The 21,042-nt window shown below is 45.6% G+C and overlaps 2 protein-coding genes across 12 annotated transcripts in view; one reads left to right on the forward strand and one right to left on the reverse strand.

Moving 5' to 3' along the window:
* The window catches only part of TMEM45B (transmembrane protein 45B), a 42,831-nt gene extending 28,492 nt beyond the window's left edge, over nucleotides 1-14,339 (forward strand). The window contains exons 2-6 of the mRNA XM_019035918.4: nucleotides 6,976-7,161; nucleotides 9,117-9,323; nucleotides 10,215-10,399; nucleotides 11,833-11,978; nucleotides 13,073-14,339. Of these exons, the coding sequence (XP_018891463.3) occupies nucleotides 6,984-7,161; nucleotides 9,117-9,323; nucleotides 10,215-10,399; nucleotides 11,833-11,978; nucleotides 13,073-13,184 (828 nt within the window). The 5' untranslated portion in view covers nucleotides 6,976-6,983 and the 3' untranslated portion in view covers nucleotides 13,185-14,339. The remainder of the gene's footprint in view (nucleotides 1-6,975; nucleotides 7,162-9,116; nucleotides 9,324-10,214; nucleotides 10,400-11,832; nucleotides 11,979-13,072) is intronic.
* Nucleotides 14,340-17,298: 2,959 nt separating this feature from the next.
* The window catches only part of NFRKB (nuclear factor related to kappaB binding protein), a 31,389-nt gene continuing 27,645 nt past the window's right edge, over nucleotides 17,299-21,042 (reverse strand). For all 11 annotated transcript variants that reach the window (XM_019035910.4, XM_031015808.3, XM_063693678.1 and 8 more), the window contains 3 exons: nucleotides 18,963-19,069; nucleotides 18,053-18,188; nucleotides 17,299-17,937 (listed from right to left, as the gene is read on the reverse strand). In XM_019035910.4, the coding sequence (XP_018891455.3) occupies nucleotides 17,812-17,937; nucleotides 18,053-18,188; nucleotides 18,963-19,069 (369 nt within the window). In that variant the 3' untranslated portion in view covers nucleotides 17,299-17,811. The remainder of the gene's footprint in view (nucleotides 17,938-18,052; nucleotides 18,189-18,962; nucleotides 19,070-21,042) is intronic.

Here is a 21,042-nt window from a genome sequence, read left to right on the forward strand (position 1 = left end):
TTACCAGGGTTCTGGAGCAGTGGGGGAAATGGGGAGATGTTGGTCAAAGGGTACAAACTTGCCGTTATGAGTAAATTTTGGAGACCTAATGTACAGGAGGGTGACTATCATTAATAATAATATACTGGCCAGGCACAGTGGCTTATGTCTGTAATCGCAGCACCTTGGGAGTTTGAGGCAAGAGAATAGCCTGAGCCCAAAAATTCAAGACCAGCCTGGGCAACATAGCGAGACGTTGTCTCTACAAAAAATTTTTTAAATTGGCCAGGCGTGGTGGCCTGCACCTGTAGTCCTAACTACTTATGAGGCTGAGGCGGAGGATCACTTGAGCCCAAGAAGTTCAGGGCTGCAGTGAACTATGATTATGCCACTGCACTCCACCCTCGGTGATAGGGCGAGACCCTGTCTCTAAAAATAATAGTAATAATAATAAACCCTATATTTGACATTTGCTAAGAGAGTAGATCTTAAGGATTCTCATTACAAAGGAAAGGAAAGGGTACCAGGTAAGGTGATAACTCTGTTAATTAGCTTGATCATACCAATCATTTCACAATGTATACATATATCAAATCATCATGTTATATACCCTGAGTATATACAATTTTTATTTGTCAATTATACCACAATAAAGCTGAAAAAATATTAAAGGACATCCTTCAGGTTGAAAGAAAATGAGGTTTTAGAGTTATTAAAATGGACAGAAAGAAATGAAGAACACTGGAAATGGTAAATATGTGATTAAATATCAAAGAAGATATATATATATTCATGCTTTGAAAAATGTAAAATTGCTTCAAGAAATAATTGCCACACCATTAGTTTATAACCTAGACTTTATATATTCTTAAATCTTAAAAACTTTATAACAAGCCCAAACATAAATATGGTATGTACATATATGTGTACACACACACACACACACACACATCTCTGCCTGTTTATTGGAGTGGCTTATTTAGTCCATTCATATATATTAATGGCTTATTTTGTGTGTGTGTGTGTGTGTGTGTGTGTGTGTATGCATGAAGGAAGGGGTAGGAAATAGAGCTATTATATATTGGAACAAAGTCACTATATTTTATCAGAATTAAGTTACTATTAAAATAGACCATGGTAACTTAAAGATGCATACTATAATCCCTAGACTAGAGCATGCAGTAGGAAAAAATATATATAGCTTAAAATATGAAAAAAGTAATTAAAATGGTATACTAAAATTACTTGTTAGACATAAATGACAGCAGGAAATGAGGCATGGAGGAACAAAAAAATGCATGAGTGACACAAAATAAATAGCAAAATGACAACTATAAATATAACCACACCAATAATTACATTAATATGAATGGAGTAAATAAACCGTCCCAATAAAAAGGCAGAGACTGTCAACTATGCGAATTCTCAAGGAATTTCCCTTTTATGCATAGTTTTGGGAATGCTAGACTTATATTAATGGAAATAAGCCAAGAAAGAAAAATAAATGGCATCCAAGAAACAGGGGATCCAAAACAAGGAAAAGCCTCTTCTGGAAGCTGCAGCAAAAGGCAGCGTGGGTGGAAAACAAGAAAAAGGCAAACGGAATTTGTAAGATGGTGCAGAATGCCCCAGGAGGACAGACAGCCAGTTCAATTTTAAAGAGAATATTCTCAAAACAGGTCTCTAGGAATAAAACAGAAATAAGTTATCTGAGGTTAAAATGTCTAGAATTTAATTTGGTCAACATTTGACAGATCTTTTAGCCCTTTGGAGGAAAAACATAGTGATCGGTATTTGGGAAGATAAACAAGTAAAAAAACAATGCAATTATTAACCCCAGAATAAAACAAAAGTGTTAGGCCAGGTGCGGTGGCTCACGCCTGTAATCCCAGCATGTTGGGAGGTCGAGGCAGGTGGATCACCTGAGGTCAAGAATTCAAGACCCGCCTGGTCAACATGGTGAAACCCTGTCTCTACTAAAAATACAAAAATTAGCCAGGCATGGTGGCACCATCCTTCATTCCAGCTACTCAGGAGGCTGAGGCAGGAGAATTGCTTGAACACATAGGTGGAAGTTGCAGTGAGCAGAGATCATGCCACTGCACTCCAGCCTGGGCGACAGAGCAAGACTGTCTCAAAAAAAAAAAAGTGTTAAAGAGAAAACATAACCCATAATACACTACTTGGATCCGCATTCATTCATTCCACAATTATTTACTGAGTGCTCACTCTGTGTCTGGCCCTGCGGTAAGCTGTGGACTAACCACAATAAGCAAATAGATCGAATCTCTGCTTTCCAGAGGCCCACATTTTAGTGGATGATGACAGATGCTTAAAAAAAATCAGTCTGCAATATCAGATGGTGATTCATACTTTACAGAAAAGTTACAAGTCTATATAGATTGAAAAGTGGGGCAGGCCTCTATTGTACATGCAGTAGTCACGGAATAAAGTGGCATTTGAACAGAGACCTGAGTAAAGTGAAGGAGACAACTGTTGGCTCCCTGTAGGAACACTGCTCTAGAAGCCACAGACAGTGCAATGTCCTGAAGCAGGAATGGAGTGTTCTCAGCTGTTTAAGGGAATGGAAGGGATCCAGTGTGGCAGGGGATGAGTGCTGGGAGAAATCAAAGAGATGGCCCAGGATCATATATGGCCTTATTGGCCCTGGTAAGGACTTTGGATTTACAGAGCCATGATAATGAAACTAATGATTTCAACAAACGAGTATAACGCAACTGCTATGAAAATAGCAGGGTGGGGAAGAGGGAGAGGCTGTGAGAGAGCTCCAGGAAGTTGGTAGGTGATGCCTGACAACGATGAATTAACAAATGGCCACATGCACAAAGCATTAGGTTGGTGCAAAAGTAATTGTGGTTTTTGCCATTACGTTTGCACCCACCCATTAACTACACTGGTGGAGGTAAATACCGGAAGAAACAGCTGAAAGGGTTGAAAGTGGCTTTGCTGGGAGTGAGGAGGGATAGAACATGAGGCTGTTGCTTTTCACTATAAGTCTTTCATACGAGTTGATTTTCTGAAAACTGTAAGCATTTTTTTAAAAGCTTATGAAGTTCTTGATGATGGGTGGGACCCTCATCTGTCCATGTGTAAGATGTGAAACAGCCCTGACAATGTAGCTGGTGCTACAGGGATGGGCCTGTGTCCAGGGTTGGAATACGCTGTGCAGACCAGGAATGCTTTACAGTCCGGGGTGGTCTTTTCTAGATCACTGTCTTAGTCTGCTTATGCTGCTATAACAAAATACCACAGACTGGGTAATTTATAAAGAACAAATTTATTTCTCACAGTTCTGAAGGTTTGGAGGTCCAATATCAAGGCACTGGCATGTGGTGTCTGTTGAAGGCTGTAGCCTCACATGGCAGAAAGGGCAAAAAAGGGAAGCAACTCCCTCCATTCAGCCCTTTATAAGGGTGCTTAATCCCATCCACAAGGGAGGAACCTTCATGGCTTAATCATCTCTTAAAGGCCCCACATCTAATACTATCACACCGGCAACACCTGGATTTTGGAGGGGACCCATTCACACCATAGCATTCCAATCCTGGCCCCCCAAAATTCACGTACTTCTCACAAACAAAATACATTCATTCCACTACAATTGCCCTCAAAAGCCTTAAATCATTCCAACATGAACTTTAAAATCTAAGTCCAGAATCTTATCTAAGTCAGGCATGAGAGAGACTCATTCACTTGGAGATAAATTTCATCCTGAGGCAAATTTCTCTCCAGCTGTGAGCCTGTGAATTCAAATGAGTTGCGTACTTTGATTCAAATACAATGGCACAGGCACAGGACAGGCACAGGACAGATGTTTCTAGTCCAAAAGGGAGAAACAGGAAGGAAGAAAGGAGTAACAACAGGTCTCAAGTGAGTCCAAAACTCAACATTAGATCTTAGGCTTGAGAATAATATTATCTGACTCCACGTCTCACCTTCTGAACATACCGGGGTGGGTGTTGGGCCCCCAAGGCTCCAGGTGATGCCACCTCCAAGGCTTCCCTAAGTATTGGCCTACTGGGGGCTCTCTGCAGTGGCTCCACCCCGGTGACAAATCTCTGCTAGGGCCCTGAGGTCAAAGAAATCCTTTCCATCGAGGTGGAGGCGGCCGTGCTCCCACAGCTCATACAGTATGCATACCTACAGAGTCAGCACCACCTGGATGCCACCAAGGTTTATAACTTGCGCCCTCTGGAGCAGTGGCCCAACCTGCACCTGGTCCTGCTTGAGCCACAGCTAGGGTGACGGAGGAATGCTCTGCTGGAAATGTGGGGAGCAGAGACCTGAGGTGGCCCTAGGCAGTGATCTCTAAGACCCCACAGGCGCCTGGGCCCTTCCCCTGAAACTGTTCTGCCCCAAGGCTCTAACCCTCTGGGCCTATAATGAGCAAGGCAGCCCCAAATGCCTTTGGGGTCATTCTCCGAAATGCCTTTGGAGTCATTTTCCCGTTGTCTTGATAACTAGCACCTGGCTTCCTTCTACACATACTAATCTCCTTAACAGTCATGTGGCCATACCCGTGGTTTTCTCTCCTATACACACGTTTTTATCTTTTTCATGGCTAAGCTGAGAATTTTTCAGATATTGACCTTTAGCTTTCCTTTTGATGATAAATTCTGCCTTCAAATAATTTCTCTTTTCTCACGTTTTTCTTTCTTTTTTTTTTTTGAGATGGAGTTTTTGCTTTTGTCACCCAGGCTGGAGTGCAATGGCGCGATCTCAGCTCACTGCAACCTCCCTCTCCCGGGTTCAAGCGATTCTCCTGCCTCAGCCTCCTGAGTAGCTGGGATTACAGGCTCCCGCCACCACACCCGGCTAATTTTTGTATGTTTAGTAGAGACAGGGTTTCACCATGTTTGTCAGGCTTATCTCGAACTCCTGACCTCAGGTGATCTGCCTGCCTCGCTCACCCTCCCAAAGTGCTGGGATTACAGGCGTGAGCCACCGCACCTGGCCTCTCATGTTTTTCTATAAGCAGTTAAGAGAAGCCACACAGCATCCTGAACACTTTGCTGCTTTCTATCTCTTCTGCCAAATATCCTAGGTCATCATTCTTAAGTTCTGCCCTCCATGAAGTCCTAGAACACGACATAATTCAGCTAAGTTCTTTACCACTTTCTAACAAGGATAACCTTTCTTCCAGTTTCCAATACCTTGTTCTTTATTTCTGTCTGAGACCTCATCAGAATTGCCTTCACCATCGGTATCTCTATCAACATTCTGTTCATGACCACTTAGGCAATCTCTAAGAACGAGGCTTTCCCCACAGCTCATATCCCACATCTACAGCTCTCTTCTTCTGAGCCCTCACCGGAATCATCCTTAGTGCTCCGTTCATGGCAATCCCGGCTTTTTTCAGCACTCACTTCAAAGCTGTTCCAGCTTGTATTCATTATCCAGTTCCAAAGCCACCCCCACATTTTTACATATTTGTTATAACACCTGGTTATAAATGTTATAAACTTCTCTGGTACCAGTTTCTGTCTTAGTCCCTGTTGTGCTGATATCACAGAATACGCAGACTAGGTAATTTATAAAGAACAAAAATTTATTTCTCACTGTTCTGAAAGCTGGGAAGTCCAAGATCAAGGCACCAGCATCTGGTGTCTGCTGAGGGCTGCATCCTCACATGCAGGAGGACAAACAGGGGACCAGCTCCCTCCAGCCAACCCCTGTATGAGGGAGGGCATCCGCTCCTAGTTCAGGAGGGAGGGGCCCTCATGGCCTAGTCCCTTCTTAAAAGTCCTCTTCTCGGCCGGGTGTGGTGGCTCACACCTGTAATCCCAGCACTTTGGGAGGCCGAGGTGGGCGGATCACCTAAGGTCAGGAGTTCGAGAAAAGCCTGGCCAACATGGTGAAACCCCGTCTCTACTAAAAATACAAAAATTAGCCGGGTGTGGTGGCGGGTGCCTGTAATTCCAGCTACTCGGGAGGCTGAGGCAGGAGAATCACTTGAACCTGGGAGGCGGAGGTTGTAGTGAGCCGAGATCGTGCCACTGCATTCCAGCCTGGGCAACAGAGTGAAACTCTGCCTCAAAAAAAAAAAAAAAAAAAAAAAGTCCCCTTCTCTTAATGCTATCACCTTGGCAACACCTGGATTTTGGAGGGGACACATTCAAACCATAGCAATCACCAACAACTGGTAGTTTTCTCCCACCCTACATATTCTTTAGGTAACCACCCAGGCCAGTGGGGAAAATAATCAATCTACTTCTGAATAAATCCTAGCTATAGTTTCATGCTACTGCAAATGGGATAACAGCAAATCATGCCTGAAAATTTTTGGAATAAGGTGATGTTTATATCATTATGCTGATTTTTACAAAATGTGAATCATATTGACCAGGTTCATTTGTACTAGACCACCACACCAAAACTTTTTAAAATTATTTTCCAATTAGGTGAAAAATGATGTTGTGCTTTCGTTTGCCCATCTCTAATTTCCGGGAGATTTATAATTTGTTTGTATTATTTTGTGAATCATCCGTTCATGTCTTCTGCCTATTCTCCCATGGTCTTTTTCTTATTAATTTGTAAAGACTCTAATGTAATAGCCAACTGCTACAAGCATGTTTGTGATTTGTTGTTTACCTTTTGCTGTTTCTTGATATTAAAAGATGCTTATATAGCTGAACATTTTTCTTTTCTAGTTCCCCCCTTTATGTTTATGGCTTGGAAGTTTTCTCTATCTGAGATCAATAAATATTACCTATCCTCCTCTTTCCCCACCCTCATCCTTTTATTTTACCCACATGTTTAAAGCATTACAGACAGTGGAGTCCAGTTGGTTATGTAACTCACTTTACAGATGAGACTTCAGTGACATAACGTAAGGCTTGTTTTATGAGAATGTGTTGATCCTTCTTAACGTGGCTTATGATTTGCAATCTCAGGCACGTATTGTGTTTCCTGCCAAAATATACATTTGTTTGCTTTCTTCATTAGCCACCTAACAGCCTTCCCCTAATTTTTTAGGTGTCCTGATGGCAAATTTCAAGGGCCACGCGCTTCCAGGGAGTTTCTTCCTGATCATTGGGCTGTGTTGGTCAGTGAAGTACCCGCTGAAGTACTTTAGCCACACGCGGAAGAACAGCCCACTACATTACTATCAGCGTCTCGAGATCGTCGAAGCCGCAATTAGGACTTTGTTTTCCGTCATTGGTAAGAGCAGGGGTCATTTGGTCTAGGGAATCTCCTCATCATACCCAGAACCTTTAATTCACTTTCTGAGCCCTGTGAAATAGATGTTTCCACTGGCAGAGATAATAGGGCAACAATTTCCCGATGGTCACTAGACTATTTTATCGTAACATCCATTGTGTACAGAGCTTTATAATACTAACGGTTGACAGCTCTCACATCATGGGACACTGTGAAAAACTATCAAATCAACAAGGACACAGGTATGGAAAGTTGTAGGAGCAAAACACCCACTGTATGAAAAAGATATGACACAAATAAAAAGAGAAAAAAACAAAATAGATTAGGCTCACGTACCTTAGTTGTGACAAAGTAGAAAATCACCTTTTTTCCTCAGTTGTCTCTCCCTCCAGATCCTTACAGTAGTTAACACCCAACCCATTGGCTTATCTTCATCCTCAAGTCTCAAGCGCTTATAGAGAGAGAGTTTATGTAGATTAGTAAATTAGCCAGTGGGAGAGAAAAAGCAGCAGAGGGCTGTTGGAGAGGGATTTTCCTTCACCCTGCCCCATTCCAACAAGATCCACCCACTCCCACTGTTTCCTTTGCATCCACTCCGCTCCACTGCGGCCCTCCAGGAACAAGCAGTGACGACAGTGACAAGTGTTCTTCCTCAGGACCAGCCCCACCTGGGGGGAATGAGGGGTCTTAATCTGCAACTGACAGTTACCACTTGTCATCAGTGGCCTACGGTTTCTTGGAGAGAGTGAAGCAATATCGCTTCTCTTGGAGGAAGCAAAGCTTCACAGGGCTTTGTTGGCCTCATCCTGCTGAATGTCCCCACTCACCATTCAGGCATCAGAGAGGCCTCCCGTGAGAAGTGACAGGGACCTGTGGCTTAAAGGATCAGGACAGCATCAACCTTGCCTAAATAAAGCTAGGACAATTACAATATTTGGCCCCTTGACTGGGTGAAAATGGTACTCATTCAACAGCTCTCTGGCACTCCTACCACAAGCCAGGAAGTCACTGTTCCAGGCATAGGAGATACACTGGGGAACCACACAGCCGCTGCTGTCACAGGGCTTCCATTCTAGTGTCACTGGGACATTTCCTGGGTCATTTCCACAACTTCCTGACTCTTTGTGTGGGAATTCAAAAAGGGTTTGGCTGAGAAACAATTATCTGGGAAACAGAGTCCAAAATGTCATCATGGAGGATTTCTTCTAGGCTTCCCCAAGAACATTTTGGGTACCAGGCATAAAGACAAATCTTTTGCCTTCCAAATTAGGTGATAAAAGTAGAAGGGATAAGAACTAAGAGCTATCCTGTGGCGCAGTTTCATCATTTTCTGGCCCACATCATGGGGCCTCTGCCTTGTTTACCCGGTGTTTTAAAACACAGAGCTGGGAGGGGCGCAGGGCTTGCAGAGCTGGCTCTGTGCCCAGGAAGGAGACGCACTCAAAATCAGCCCTGCAGACACGCACCTGGGAGCCGCTTCCCTCCCTTGGCACGTACAGGTATCTTCATCACCAGTGTGTCTCTGCTCAGATTCTGCTTTCAGCCTAATTGTTTCTGTCTGGGATTTCTTTCACTGCTCACTTGGCAGAGAAGCCCAGAGATTATTCTATCAGCCACACTCCGACTTAAGTGATGATGTCTTGCTCATCTCTGCTCCTGGACAAACCTCCTGGGGATCTATCTGTGTGTGGTTGCGTTCATTGATTCTTCTACACCCTCAACCCCAAACCCCTAAAAGGAACAACAATGGCAAGATGTCTACACAGGTTACTCAGCACACACCCTACTTTATACTGAAGCAGCTGCACCTGAGGCAGCAAAGTAGCTCTGCTGACCCGCAGGCCACCCTCACCTCACCCCATCTCCGCTTCGCTCATGCCTTTGGGTTATTCCTTGCTCCTATTTGTCTTAGAGCTACTCTTCCCTCTAAAACATCCATCCTCATTTCCCTGCAGGGATCCTGGCAGAGCAGTTTGTTCCGGACGGGCCCCACCTGCACCTCTACCATGAGAACCACTGGATAAAGTTAATGAATTGGCAGCACAGCACCATGTACCTATTCTTTGCAGTCTCAGGAATTGTTGACATGCTCACCTATCTGGTCAGCCACGTTCCCTTGGGGGTGGACAGACTGGTTATGGCTGTGGCAGTATTCATGGAAGGTAATTTTGTGGAACGGATGGAGAGGAAGGAGAGCCTGACAAGTCATATTTATGAAGGATCAGAGTACAAAATATCAGAAATGTTGCAAATATAATAACCTTCCCCAGAAAATCCACATCTCTGGACTGCCAAAACCTGAATAGGACCTAGTGCTCTACTCTGGATGGGCCTGGTGACATATTCCCTAAAGTAGCCCATGAAAGCTTTGAGGCTTGCAGGCAGCTACCAAAGCCCCGGCTAACACTGCAGGAGTCCTCCTTGCCTTCCCACTGCCGCCAGCAGCCCCTGCTCACGCACGTGCATACTCCTCAGTGTGGATGTATGTGCGCACATACACATGCGTGTACACACAATGCCCCAGCTGGTTGAATGCCACCATGCAGGGGATACACCCCTTTGGTTAAGCGAAACCATACTCTACCTTTTACCCAGGGAGGTACCGTCTTGCCTCCATCACAAGCCTCAGGAGACCCACTCCACTGCTAGGGGAGCGCTGCCAGTATGACTCACACTGACTGGGGTATGAAAATACATTTTGTCATCTAACCACCTCACTTCTGTACCTCAGCAAGAGTCGAAAAAGGTTGAGGGCAAAACTGAATTTCAAGTATACACACACAGTCTGTTACAAATCAGCAACATGCTTCAGCCGGCCCATCCTATACTGACCCCACCATGGGTTCCATAGAGATTTTAAAATACAATCCCTTGCTGCTTTATACTCCTAACATACTCATGAAATACACTTACTCGCATCTGTTTGCTGCCTGTAATGTTATGTACTAACTTCCTAAATGCTGAAGAACCTAGCTGAGACAGGTGTAGGAGGAAACTTCGGTGATGGTGAAAGCCAAGCGTAGCCCTGACAGCTGCCATCTGGTTTGTGGCAGGTTTCCTCTTCTACTACCACGTCCACAACCGGCCTCCGCTGGACCAGCACATCCACTCACTCCTGCTGTATGCTCTGTTCGGAGGGTGTGTTAGTATCTCCCTAGAGGTGATCTTCCGGGACCACATTGTGCTGGAACTTTTCCGAACCAGTCTCATCATTCTTCAGGGAACCTGGTTCTGGCAGGTGATTTTCCACACCCAGGCCCCTCACTGGTCTGGATGGAGAAGCCCCCACCGAGTGCATCCAAGAGAAATCCCTGACGAGAATATGGGGTCTGAAAATGCAGCATTAACGTGCCATGCAAAGGGGTTTAGATGACCCTTTTCCCCCCTTGCCCGCCCTTTGACTCCTAGTTTTATCCGTTAACATCCAGAGGATGCATTAGCAATCCAAAACTTAGAGCATGCACGGTGACGTTCGGCTGCCCTCCCCAGAGGATGGGCTGATGCCTTTCACAGGCTCTGCTTACTAAACTGTCCACTGGAAATGTGGGCCCTGAAGTTCTGTTTTGTTGTTTGTTTTGAGAGAGACTCGCCCTGTCACCCAGGCTAGAGTGCAGTGGTGCAATCTTGGCTGACTGCAACCTCCATCTCCCAGGTTCAAGCGATTCTCATGCCTCAGCCTCCTGAGTAGCTCAGGTTACACGTGCCCGCCACCACACCTGGCTAATTTTTTTGTATTTTTAGAGAGAGGGTTTCACCATGTTGGCCAGGCTGGTCTCGAACTCCTGACCTCGAGTGATCCGCCTGCCTCAGCCTCCCAAAGAGCTGGGATTATAGGCGTGAGCCACTGCACCTGGACTTGTGTTTTTAAGTAAGCCTATACAACCAAAATTAAGCTGAAGCCTTTTTTTTTTTTTTTTTTTTTTTTTTTTTGAGACAGAGTCTCGCTTTGTCGCCCAGGCTGGAGTGCAGTGGCACAATCTCGGCTCACTGCAAGCTCCACCTCCCAGGTTCACGCCATTCTCCTGCCTCAACCTCCCAAGAAGCTGGGACTACAGGTGCCCGCCACCACGCCTGGCTAATTTTTTGTATTTTTAGTAGAGATGGGGTTTCACCGTGTTAGCCAGGATGGTTTCAATCTCCTGACCTCATGATCCACCCGCCTCAGCCTCCCAAAGTGCTGGGATTACAGGCATGAGCCACTGCGGCCGGCTTTTTTTTTTTTTTTTTTAGACAGAGTCTCGCACTGTGGCCCGGGCTGGTGTGCGGTGTCATGATCTCGGCTCACTGCAACCTCTGCCTCCCAGGTTCAAGCAATTCTCCTGCCTCAGCCTCCCAGTTAGCTAGGATTATAGGTGCCCCCCACCATGCCCAGCTCTTTTTTTGTATTTTTAGTAGAGACAGGGTTTCACTATGTTGGTCAGGCTGATCTTGAACTCCTAACCTTGTAAACCGCCTGCCTCAACCTCCCAAAGTGCTGGTATTACAGACGTAAGCCACCACACCCGGCCAGAGCCATTTTTCTATGTGAAAAGGCCTCTTTCTATGCTAACGAAGTGTGGCAACTATGAGGCGGTGGTCACACGTGGGCCACTTCGGTGGCCACAGGAGGACGGCTAGATTGCTTCTCAGGACGACCACCCACAAGACCAACTTCTCTGTGTAATCCCCTAGATTGGGTTTGTGCTGTTCCCACCTTTTGGAACACCCGAATGGGACCAGAAGGATGATGCCAACCTCATGTTCATCACCATGTGCTTCTGCTGGCACTACCTGGCTGCCCTCAGCATCGTGGCCATCAACTATTCTCTTGTTTACTGGTATGTCTGAGACTTTAGTGAAGCTCACTCTAAGCAGGACTGATGTGATTAACTTGCACCATCTGATGAGTGCCGACCACAGGCCAAATTCTGTGCAAGGTACTCTCATGCAGGGAAGGTATCACTACCCTTATTTGCAAACAAGGGGAATGAGGCTTTTCAAAGTTTAATGACCTGTCTGGGTCATAGTAACCTGAGGGACCCAGGTTTCAAATGCAGGTCTCACAGATTTTAAGCCTGTGGTGTGGTGGGGAATACTGCAATGGGAATCAGTACTGGATGGCAGTCCCCACGTAAGGGGTTCATTCTGGACCCATCATCTTATTTCCAGACCTGCCCTCCCTGCTTCCCAGAAATGATGTGACAATCAAAAAATACACCAGAGCAGAATGTTAAGACAACTGCACTCCACCCCTCACTGAAGGCTCCTTAGAGGTATATAGGTAACAGCTATGGACTCCTATGCACTTGCTGCGCCCCAGGCCCAGTGGAAAGCAGCTACACTCTATTATCCCATTTAATCTTCACGGCTTTATGAAGTATGCACTGCTATTTTTTACAGGTGGAGAAAACAAGGCTTCAAAAAGCTGAGTAACTTGACCAAGGTCACCCCACTAATAAATGGCAGAGCCTCTCAGTGCAAGGGTGACTTTTAGCAAATGGTATTACCAGCTCTATTTGCTGTTCGGCTGCCTCTACCTTTTCTTCTAGGTCATTTCTCTAGATCCCAAGCAGAATATTAGGTTGGTGCAAAAGTAACGGTGATTTTTGCCATTATTTCATCCAGAAAGAGTTCCACACGGACCAAAGAGAAGGGAGCTCAAGTCACTTTCTTTTAGTTCTCCTGCCCAGCCACTGAAACAGTAAACCAAGATAGGCAAGACCTTGGCCTCAATTATGACATTCAGTAGTTTCCACCATCGCCCCTTTATCTACTGATGAATATTTCCTAAGTCTAGTTTATAGACATGTAATCACAGTATTTGATAGAAATACAAAGAAAATAGTTTAAGAATCAGTAGATGCCTTCACATCCTTGGTAATGGATTAAGGGAATCTCTGGCTAATTGGCTCTTACTCTTTCTCTATTAAAGCCTTTTGACTCGGATGAAGAGACACGGAAGGGGAGAAATCATTGGAATTCAGAAGCTGAATTCAGATGACACTTACCAGACTGCCCTCTTGAGTGGCTCAGATGAGGAATGAGCCGAGATGTGGAGGGCGTAGATGTCCCACTGCACAGCTGGAATGAATGGAGTTCATCCCCTCCACCTGAATGCCTGCTGTGGTCTGATCTTAAGGGTCTATATATTTGCACCTCCTCATTCAACACAGGGCTGGAGGTTCTACAACAGGAAATCAGGCCTACAGCATCCTGTGTATCTTGCAGTTGGGATTTTTAAACATACTATAAAGTCTGTGTTGGTATAGTACCTTTCATAAGGAAAAATGAAGTAATGCCTATAAGTAGCAGGCCTTTGTGCCTCAGTGTCAAGAGAAATCAAGAGATGCTAAAAGCTTTACAATGGAAGTGGCCTCATGGATGAATCTGGGGTATGAGCCCAGGAGAACGTGCTGCTTTTGGTAACTTATCCCTTTTTCTCTTAAGAAAGCAGGTACTTTCTTATTAGAAATATGTTAGAATGTGTAAGCAAATGACAGTGCCTTTAGAATTACAATTCTAACTTACATATTTTTTGAAAGTAAAATAATTCACAAGCTTTGGTATTTTAAAATTATTGTTGAACATATCATAACTAATCATACCAGGGTACTGCAATACCACTGTTTATAAGTGACAAAATTAGGCCAAAGGTGATTTTTTTTTAAATCAGGAAGCTGGTTACTGGCTCTACTGAGAGTTGGAGCCCTGATGTTCTGATTCTTCAGTCACCCTAAAAGAAGATCTGACAGGAAAGCTGTATAATGAGATAGAAAAATGTCAGGTATGGAAGGCTTTCAGTTTTAATATAGCTGAAAGCAAAGGATAACGAATTCAGAATTAGTAATGTAAAATCTTGATACCCTAATCTTGCTTCTGGATCTGTTCTTTTTTTTAAAAACTTCCTTCACCGCGCCTATAATCCTAGCACTTTGGGAGGCCGAGGCAGGCGGATCACGGGGTCAGGAGATCAAGACCATCCTGGCTAACATGGTGAAACCCCGTCTCTACTGAAAATACAAAAAATTAGCCGGGTGTGGTGGCGGGCGCCTGTAGTTCCAGCTACTCGGGAGGCTGAGGCAACAGAATGGCATGAACCCGGTAGGGGAGCTTGCAGTGAGCCCAGATCATGCCACTGTACTCCAGCCTGGGTGACAGAGCAAGACTGTCTCAAAAACAAACAAACAGACTTCCTTCAACAAATATTTATTAAATATCCACTTTGCAACAGCACTGAAATGGCTGTAAGGACTCCTGAGATATGTGTCCAGCAAGGAGTTTACAGTCAAACAGGAGAGACATGCCTGTAGTTACATCCAGTGTGATGGGTGCTGACAGGCAAGTACAAACCACGATGAGAAAAAGGAGAGGAGGGGAAATGCAGAGCTTGCCCTGTAGAAAAAGCACATCCCAGATAGAGAGGGTAGCACATTAAAAAATGAAAGCTTAAAAAAATATGGAGAACTTAAAAAGATTAAGTTCTACAAACTGATAAAAGTGAGTTAGGACCAAGTTGATGGGTCTTAGAGACCAAATAATACTTTCCATGTGCATAGTATTTTTCAGATTCTGAGATGCACCCTATCTCATTTGATTCTCACAACCGCTTGTAATGTGTAAGAGCATGAGGTCTTTCAGAAAAGCTAGCTGGCCTAGCCGGGCGCGGTGGCTCACGCCTGTAATCCCAGCACTTTTGGAGGCCGAGGCGGGTGGATCATGAGGTCAAGAGATCGAGACCATCCTGGCCAACATGGTGAAACCCCGTCTCTACTAAAAATATAAAAATTAGCTTGGTGTGGTGGTGAGCACCTGTAGTCCCAGCTACTTGGGAGGCTGAGGCAGGAGAATCACTTGAACCCAGGAGGCGGAGGTTGCAGTGAGCTGAGATCTTGCCGCTGCACTCCAGCCTGGGCTACAGAGTGAGACTCCATCTCAAAAACAAAAACAGAACACTCACCATAGCTGTGCCATTCATCTATCAGAAACCTGAAGCCAGCATATGAAGGAAGCAAGTGTGGCACAAATCCTGGGCTGTCACCGTAAACAGCTCCAGTAGGGAGTTCCCATTCTCCGCTATTGCTATTCCACCCATAGGCTGGATAGTGCTGAAGTTACACTTCTGAGAAGTCAGCATCCTGACGCAACCTAAACTTTACACTCACTCCCTGCTCTCCAGAATGCACACGTCTGCCTGTGCAAAAACGACAAGCAGAGTCAGGTGACCTCAGCTAACAGGAATGTGGGCAGGGCTGCGGCTGAATGCCAGAGATACTTTTATGAAATTCCTTGTTAAGTAAATTCAGAAGGGGTTTGTTTGTAGCTGGCAGTAAATACCTAAGACAAGATCTCTGGAATTTCTACCTTTTTTTTTTTTTTTTTTCATTTAAAAACTGTCACATGGCTTTCTATGTGAAATGTGATTCTTGAAAATAACAGATACGCAAATATCAAAGGATTATCAAACGCAGACACACTCGCCTTTCTCAGGTGGAAAGGCCCATTTCCCCGCACTGCATCCTACCTCTCCCCACTGCCAACCTCATCCCGTGCCAGTCTACTTGCCCATCACAAGCTCAACCTGGGAGGCCCATTCACCTCTGCTCTCTGCAGTGCAGGCCTCCCACCTCCTAAGACTGGATCACCCCCAGGCTCGCCAGGATACGTCACAGCCCTCCTGCCCGGAGGAAGGCAACAGAGAGAGACTTGACTTCGAATCAGAAGCTTCTCTTTAACTTCAACTCAGACTCATGTCTTCCATCGGTTAAAGGGGAATGATGACACTGATTTTACAAAATTGCTCTAAGAATTAAACAAAATGTCTGTGAAACAGCTGCAGAGCCAACCAGCCTCCCAGACCCTCCTCCGCTTCGCAACCCCCTAACCACCCAACAACTAAGCCAGGCTGCCTCCATCCCACATCCTTCAGCTCCACCTCTTCAACCCACAAGAGCTTCAATACACTCCAAAAATTAAAGACACGTTTTTAATAACTTGGGCTCTTTCAAGAGAAACAGGGAAGCACCATCACCTCAGAAAGCCTTTACCACTCACTGCTGCCCCAAAACAAGAAATGCATATATTGTTGACAACCAGTGCTTGAATTAATTACATTTTAAAATATCGTCCTGAACTCTGCCTGTAGCTGAGAGGCTGAGAAGCGTGAAATGGCCAGGATTAAATGACCTGCAAATCTAGACTGGCTTCTTTTGGGGCTGGTACTGCCAGGCAGACAGATCCCTGTTCCTTGCACCCCCACTGTCCTCCACCATCTCTACTCTGGATCAAGGGTCAAAAAACTTTTTTTCGAGATGGAGTCTTGCAGGCTGGAGTGCAGTGGCATGATCTCGGCTCACTGCAACCTCCGCCTCCCGGCTTCAAGCAATTCCCCTACCTCAGCCTCCCGAGTAGCTGCGACTACAGGTGCACACCACCACGCCCGGCTAATTTTTTGTAGTTTAGCAGAGACAGGGTTTCACCATGTTGTTCAGGATGGTCTCGATCTCCTGACCTCGTGATCCGCCTACCTTGGCCTCCCAAAGTGCTGGGATTTACAGGCGTGAGCCACCGCGCCCGGCCACAAAAAAAAAAAAAACACTTTTACTTAAAAGGCCATATAGGAAATACTTTAGGCTTCAGGGCCATCCAGTCTCTATGTCAACTACTCAATTCTGCCTTCGAATCTGAAAGCAGCCACAGATAATACAAACAGAAATTGGTCTGGGCTGTGTTCCAATAAAACTTTATTTACAAAAACAAATGGCCAGCCCCAAGGGCCTGGTTTGCAACTCTTGCTCTGGAGCAGAGCAGAATGTATACTCTCTGAACTGCAACAAAGTTTCTGCTGCAAAAGCAGCACCTCTGCTGTCAGTCCCCTCCTCTCTGTCCACTGGCTCTGGACGTCCATGTGAACAGGCTTGCCAAGGACGAAGTGGGCAGGTAAAGCTGGTGGGGGGGGGTGGCCACAATCAAGATCCCAACACCCCTATCTGTAAGAGGCAGTGCCAAGCGAATCCCATTTCAGGGGACCCACTCTACCTCGCTGCCTACGATGAATTCCCATCTTACAGCCTCTCGATTCCTATGCAGTCACCAAGCTGGCTACCACCTTACTAAGATTCTTGCCATTTTCTCATTCTAGTCAAAAGAGTAAGTCATCAGTTTGGTGGAGGGGGCGGCTAAAGCCCAAGTTTGTATTTGATAAAGATGTACAACAGGTTCTTTAAAAAAATAAATTACATAAAATTTTCTGGACACAAAACTCCTATCCAGACCACTAGTCATGGAGAAGACCAGAAGCCAAAAAATACAATCCTCATGGAGAACCAGCCTATTCGCTGTGTGCACTCTGCAACTGGTAAGCCTTCCCTGGGGGTCTTACTCTCAGAACTCTGGCTTGTTGGACATAACTGGTAATTCCTGCAATTTCAACAGAATACTCTCCTAGGTTGGTAGAGAGCAGACCTTGGAACTCTGGAGTGAACCTTTCTCAGGGTGCTCCACTATGGCACGTGGCAGCAGAATTCAGGCCACGAATCCAGGCCACCGTTGCCATCACCCCCCGCCTGGCTGCCTTGAACAGGCAAGCTTAAAACAATGATGCAACCTCCCTGGTCCCTTCTCAGCCAGGACAGACCAGGCATGGTCTTTCACGGAAGCCATCCTCTCTCATAATCATTGTTGCTCAGGTGCCTGTTTAGGAGATGGAGCTGTAGTCACAACAACAGTGGAGACTGCTTTGGAGGAGCCAGAAGCTGTTCCCTGTTGGAGATGAGATGCAGGGACAGTCTGGATGCGCACCTGTTTGCAAAGACAGAAGGTCAAGTCAATGGATTGCAAGCAGGCTCACCAGTTAAGAACAGCAGTGGAATCAGAGAGGAGCCGGATATGGCCAAGAATTTGCCCTGGGCCTTACCTGTGTGGCCTGACCTTGCTGCTGAAGCTGCTGCAACTGCTGAGCAGTGAGGAAACTAACAGGCTTATTGCCAGCAATAAGCTTAGTGCCTGCTGGCATAGTTGTGAGGATGATGTTGCGGCCCAACCCACTGAGGCTGTGGAGGGAAAGCAGGGGTGAGATATAATGATATCGACAGGTATTCTCTGGCCCAGATTTAGGCCATGTATTGAAGGACAACAGGGAGGTCTGTGCCAATGAAAATCCCAGCATTTCAGATTAAATGGAAACCAACTGCTGAGACCACCTTTCTTCCAGCTTCACCACTTCCCATGGCAGGAGAAGACAGTAATCCCAGAAGACCCCAGTGCTCTGGATAAAATAGCCCTTGGCTCTTGGCCCTGACCAGCAGGAATACTGGACAGGGCCCCAGAGAGGTGTGCACTTCTGCAAGAAACGCTCCCCCTAATAGCCACATCTCACAAGCTGCCCTGAGACTGCAGACTGATTTCATCGTGCCCTTTATCCCTGTTCCAATTAAGGCCACAGGTGGCCCTCATTCCCTGAACTGCTTAGGTTCAGAGCTCAAATGTCAAAGGGAGGCTTCCCTCACACCTAGCTGAGCCCCATCCTAGCACTTCCCACACCCTTTTCTCTCCAGTATGCATCACCACACATGTTGCTTTTTTATTATTTCTCTACTTTACAACGTATGCTTGGAGAACAGCAGGGATTTTCATCTGTTTTAATCACTGCACCTAAAACAATACTGGATGCTCAATAAATACTGTTGATGAGCACCATAAAGGAGAGGTGTCAAAGGAGGGCCCCAGAAAGACCAGCCACTTTGCCACTTGGTGACAAGGACTGGTAAGCCCTGCCTGCCACTTCCACCCCCGAATTGGTTCCTTTACCATGACATAGTACTTACTTGGCTCCAAGATTGCCTTTGATGATGGGGGCTGTGACCACGCTCTTGCCCTTCATTGGCTGGCTGATCACAGAGAGGGGAACTGTGATCCGTGTAGGCAACTTCCCCTAGAAAAAAAAAGCAGTCAGGTTTTGTAAGACAGGAGGTAAGGAAAACCAGCAAGTGTCACCTCCAGGGCATCAGGAACTGAGAAGCAAGCACTACAGATGCTGTCAGTCCCCAGTACCCACCAGGGTCTCAAGGCTCCTGAGGTTTGGGCCCAGAAAACCCTAAAGAACTACTTATATACCATAGTCAGGTGAAATCTGATCTTTTATCATCCTCTTTCATGCCACCAGAAGCAGCAGCAACCCATCTATCTGCTTTCAACAGGATAAAACCTGTATCTAAATCACAAAGGCAGGTGTGTCCTCACTTTAGCACAGTCCAAGATTCTGAGTTCCTTGGAGGACAGAGGCTTATCTCTGTATCCCTCAGTACATGGCACAGTGCTGGGCACACAATCACTATTTGGTGAAATAAATTTGAGGAAGGACAGAGGAGCTCAAGAGTTAATACCTAAAGCACACAACTACTCACTGGAGCGCAGAGCCACTGGTGAGGAACAAACAGTAGGGCATGCTAGATTAGGGAGAGGCCATGCTCTCCGGTGCTTTCCATTTCTCCCGGAGATAAGAGAGGTTAGCTAGGGGACACTAATAATAAACTCAATCAAGTGAAAAGTCCAACCCCCAAGCTAATAAAGCCTAAGAAGAATTTTTTTTAGAAACTGAGAAGGCCTAGAGTCTTTGGGACTTCAGGATGGTTAAGATAGGTCACTGCATTACCTGTTTTCAGATGGCCTTGATTTTAATGCTTGACTGGTAATAAAATTTCTATGCAGTAAAATCTTATGTAAATTAAATCTGAGTTTTAAAAAATTCAAGAGGGCTGGCTGACAGGATGCTGGGAGAGGGCATCAGCATTCCACAGAGGCAGGCTAACACTAAGGAGACGGGTACTCAGCTGCACAACTGCGCGGCAGGTCCCCGCACCTATCTCCATGGGGTTCACTCACAGCCTGGAGCCTGTTAAAAAAGCATGCAAAGAGGGCAACAGGCAACAGAATACCTTGAGATGGTACCTCCAGATACATTTACTTATGGTTTTGTTCTTCCTCAAAATGCCTTTGTTGCTTAAAACATCTCAGATCAGTACACTGCCTAGAATGATCCCTTCAGGAACTACCAAAAAGCTGACTAGACAGGGGGAAGTAAGCACCATCAATACTTCCTGCCCCACCAGTTGCACCTACCCAGGTTGATTATAACAGGACAGATGACACTCGATATAACCTTTCTGTTAGAGGGATTCAAAAGAAACAAAAGTGGATCAAGTGAGTGCAGTTTCCCGCTTCCTTATTTCAACTTCTATGATGTGGAAACCTAAATAACTCTTTTTTTTTTTTTTTTTGAGACAGAGTCTCGCTCTGCCATCCAGGCTGGAGTGCAATGGCACGATCTTGGCTCACTGCAACTTCCGCCTCCCAGGTTCAAATGATTATCCTGCCTCAGCCTCCTGAGTAGCTGGGATTACTGGTGCCCGCCACCACGCCCGGCTAATTTTTGTATTTCTGGTAGGGACGGGGTTTCACCATGTTGGCCAGGCTGGTCTCGAACTCCTGACCTCAGGTGATCCGCCCACCTCGGCCTCCCAAAGTGCTGGGATTACAGGCGTGAGACACTGCGCCTGACCAACTATTTCTTTTTTAACCACACTATGTTAAGATTTTCTGTTTTGGGTATTCATTTGACTTATGTTTATATCTTTCTTCACTGCTCTGGCTTTTATCCCAATTTATGAAGGTTTTCCTATATAGCTTGCTCAGTAAAGCGAAACTGTATTTTATACTGTCCATACACACCCCTCTTCTGAACAATGCTCCTTACCTAGAGGCTGAAGAGAAAACACACATGCATCCACAGACACCTGTGTGGGGATATGGGGATTTGGTTTATGATAAATGCAGCCTTTCAAGCTAGTGGGGGAAGCAATAGTTGATTATTTTGGCAAATTTGAAAACTAGGAAGTGAGATTTCTA

This window comes from Gorilla gorilla, chromosome 9, assembly GCF_029281585.2.
Source record: "Gorilla gorilla gorilla isolate KB3781 chromosome 9, NHGRI_mGorGor1-v2.1_pri, whole genome shotgun sequence".
Taxonomy (NCBI): domain Eukaryota; kingdom Metazoa; phylum Chordata; class Mammalia; order Primates; family Hominidae; genus Gorilla; species Gorilla gorilla.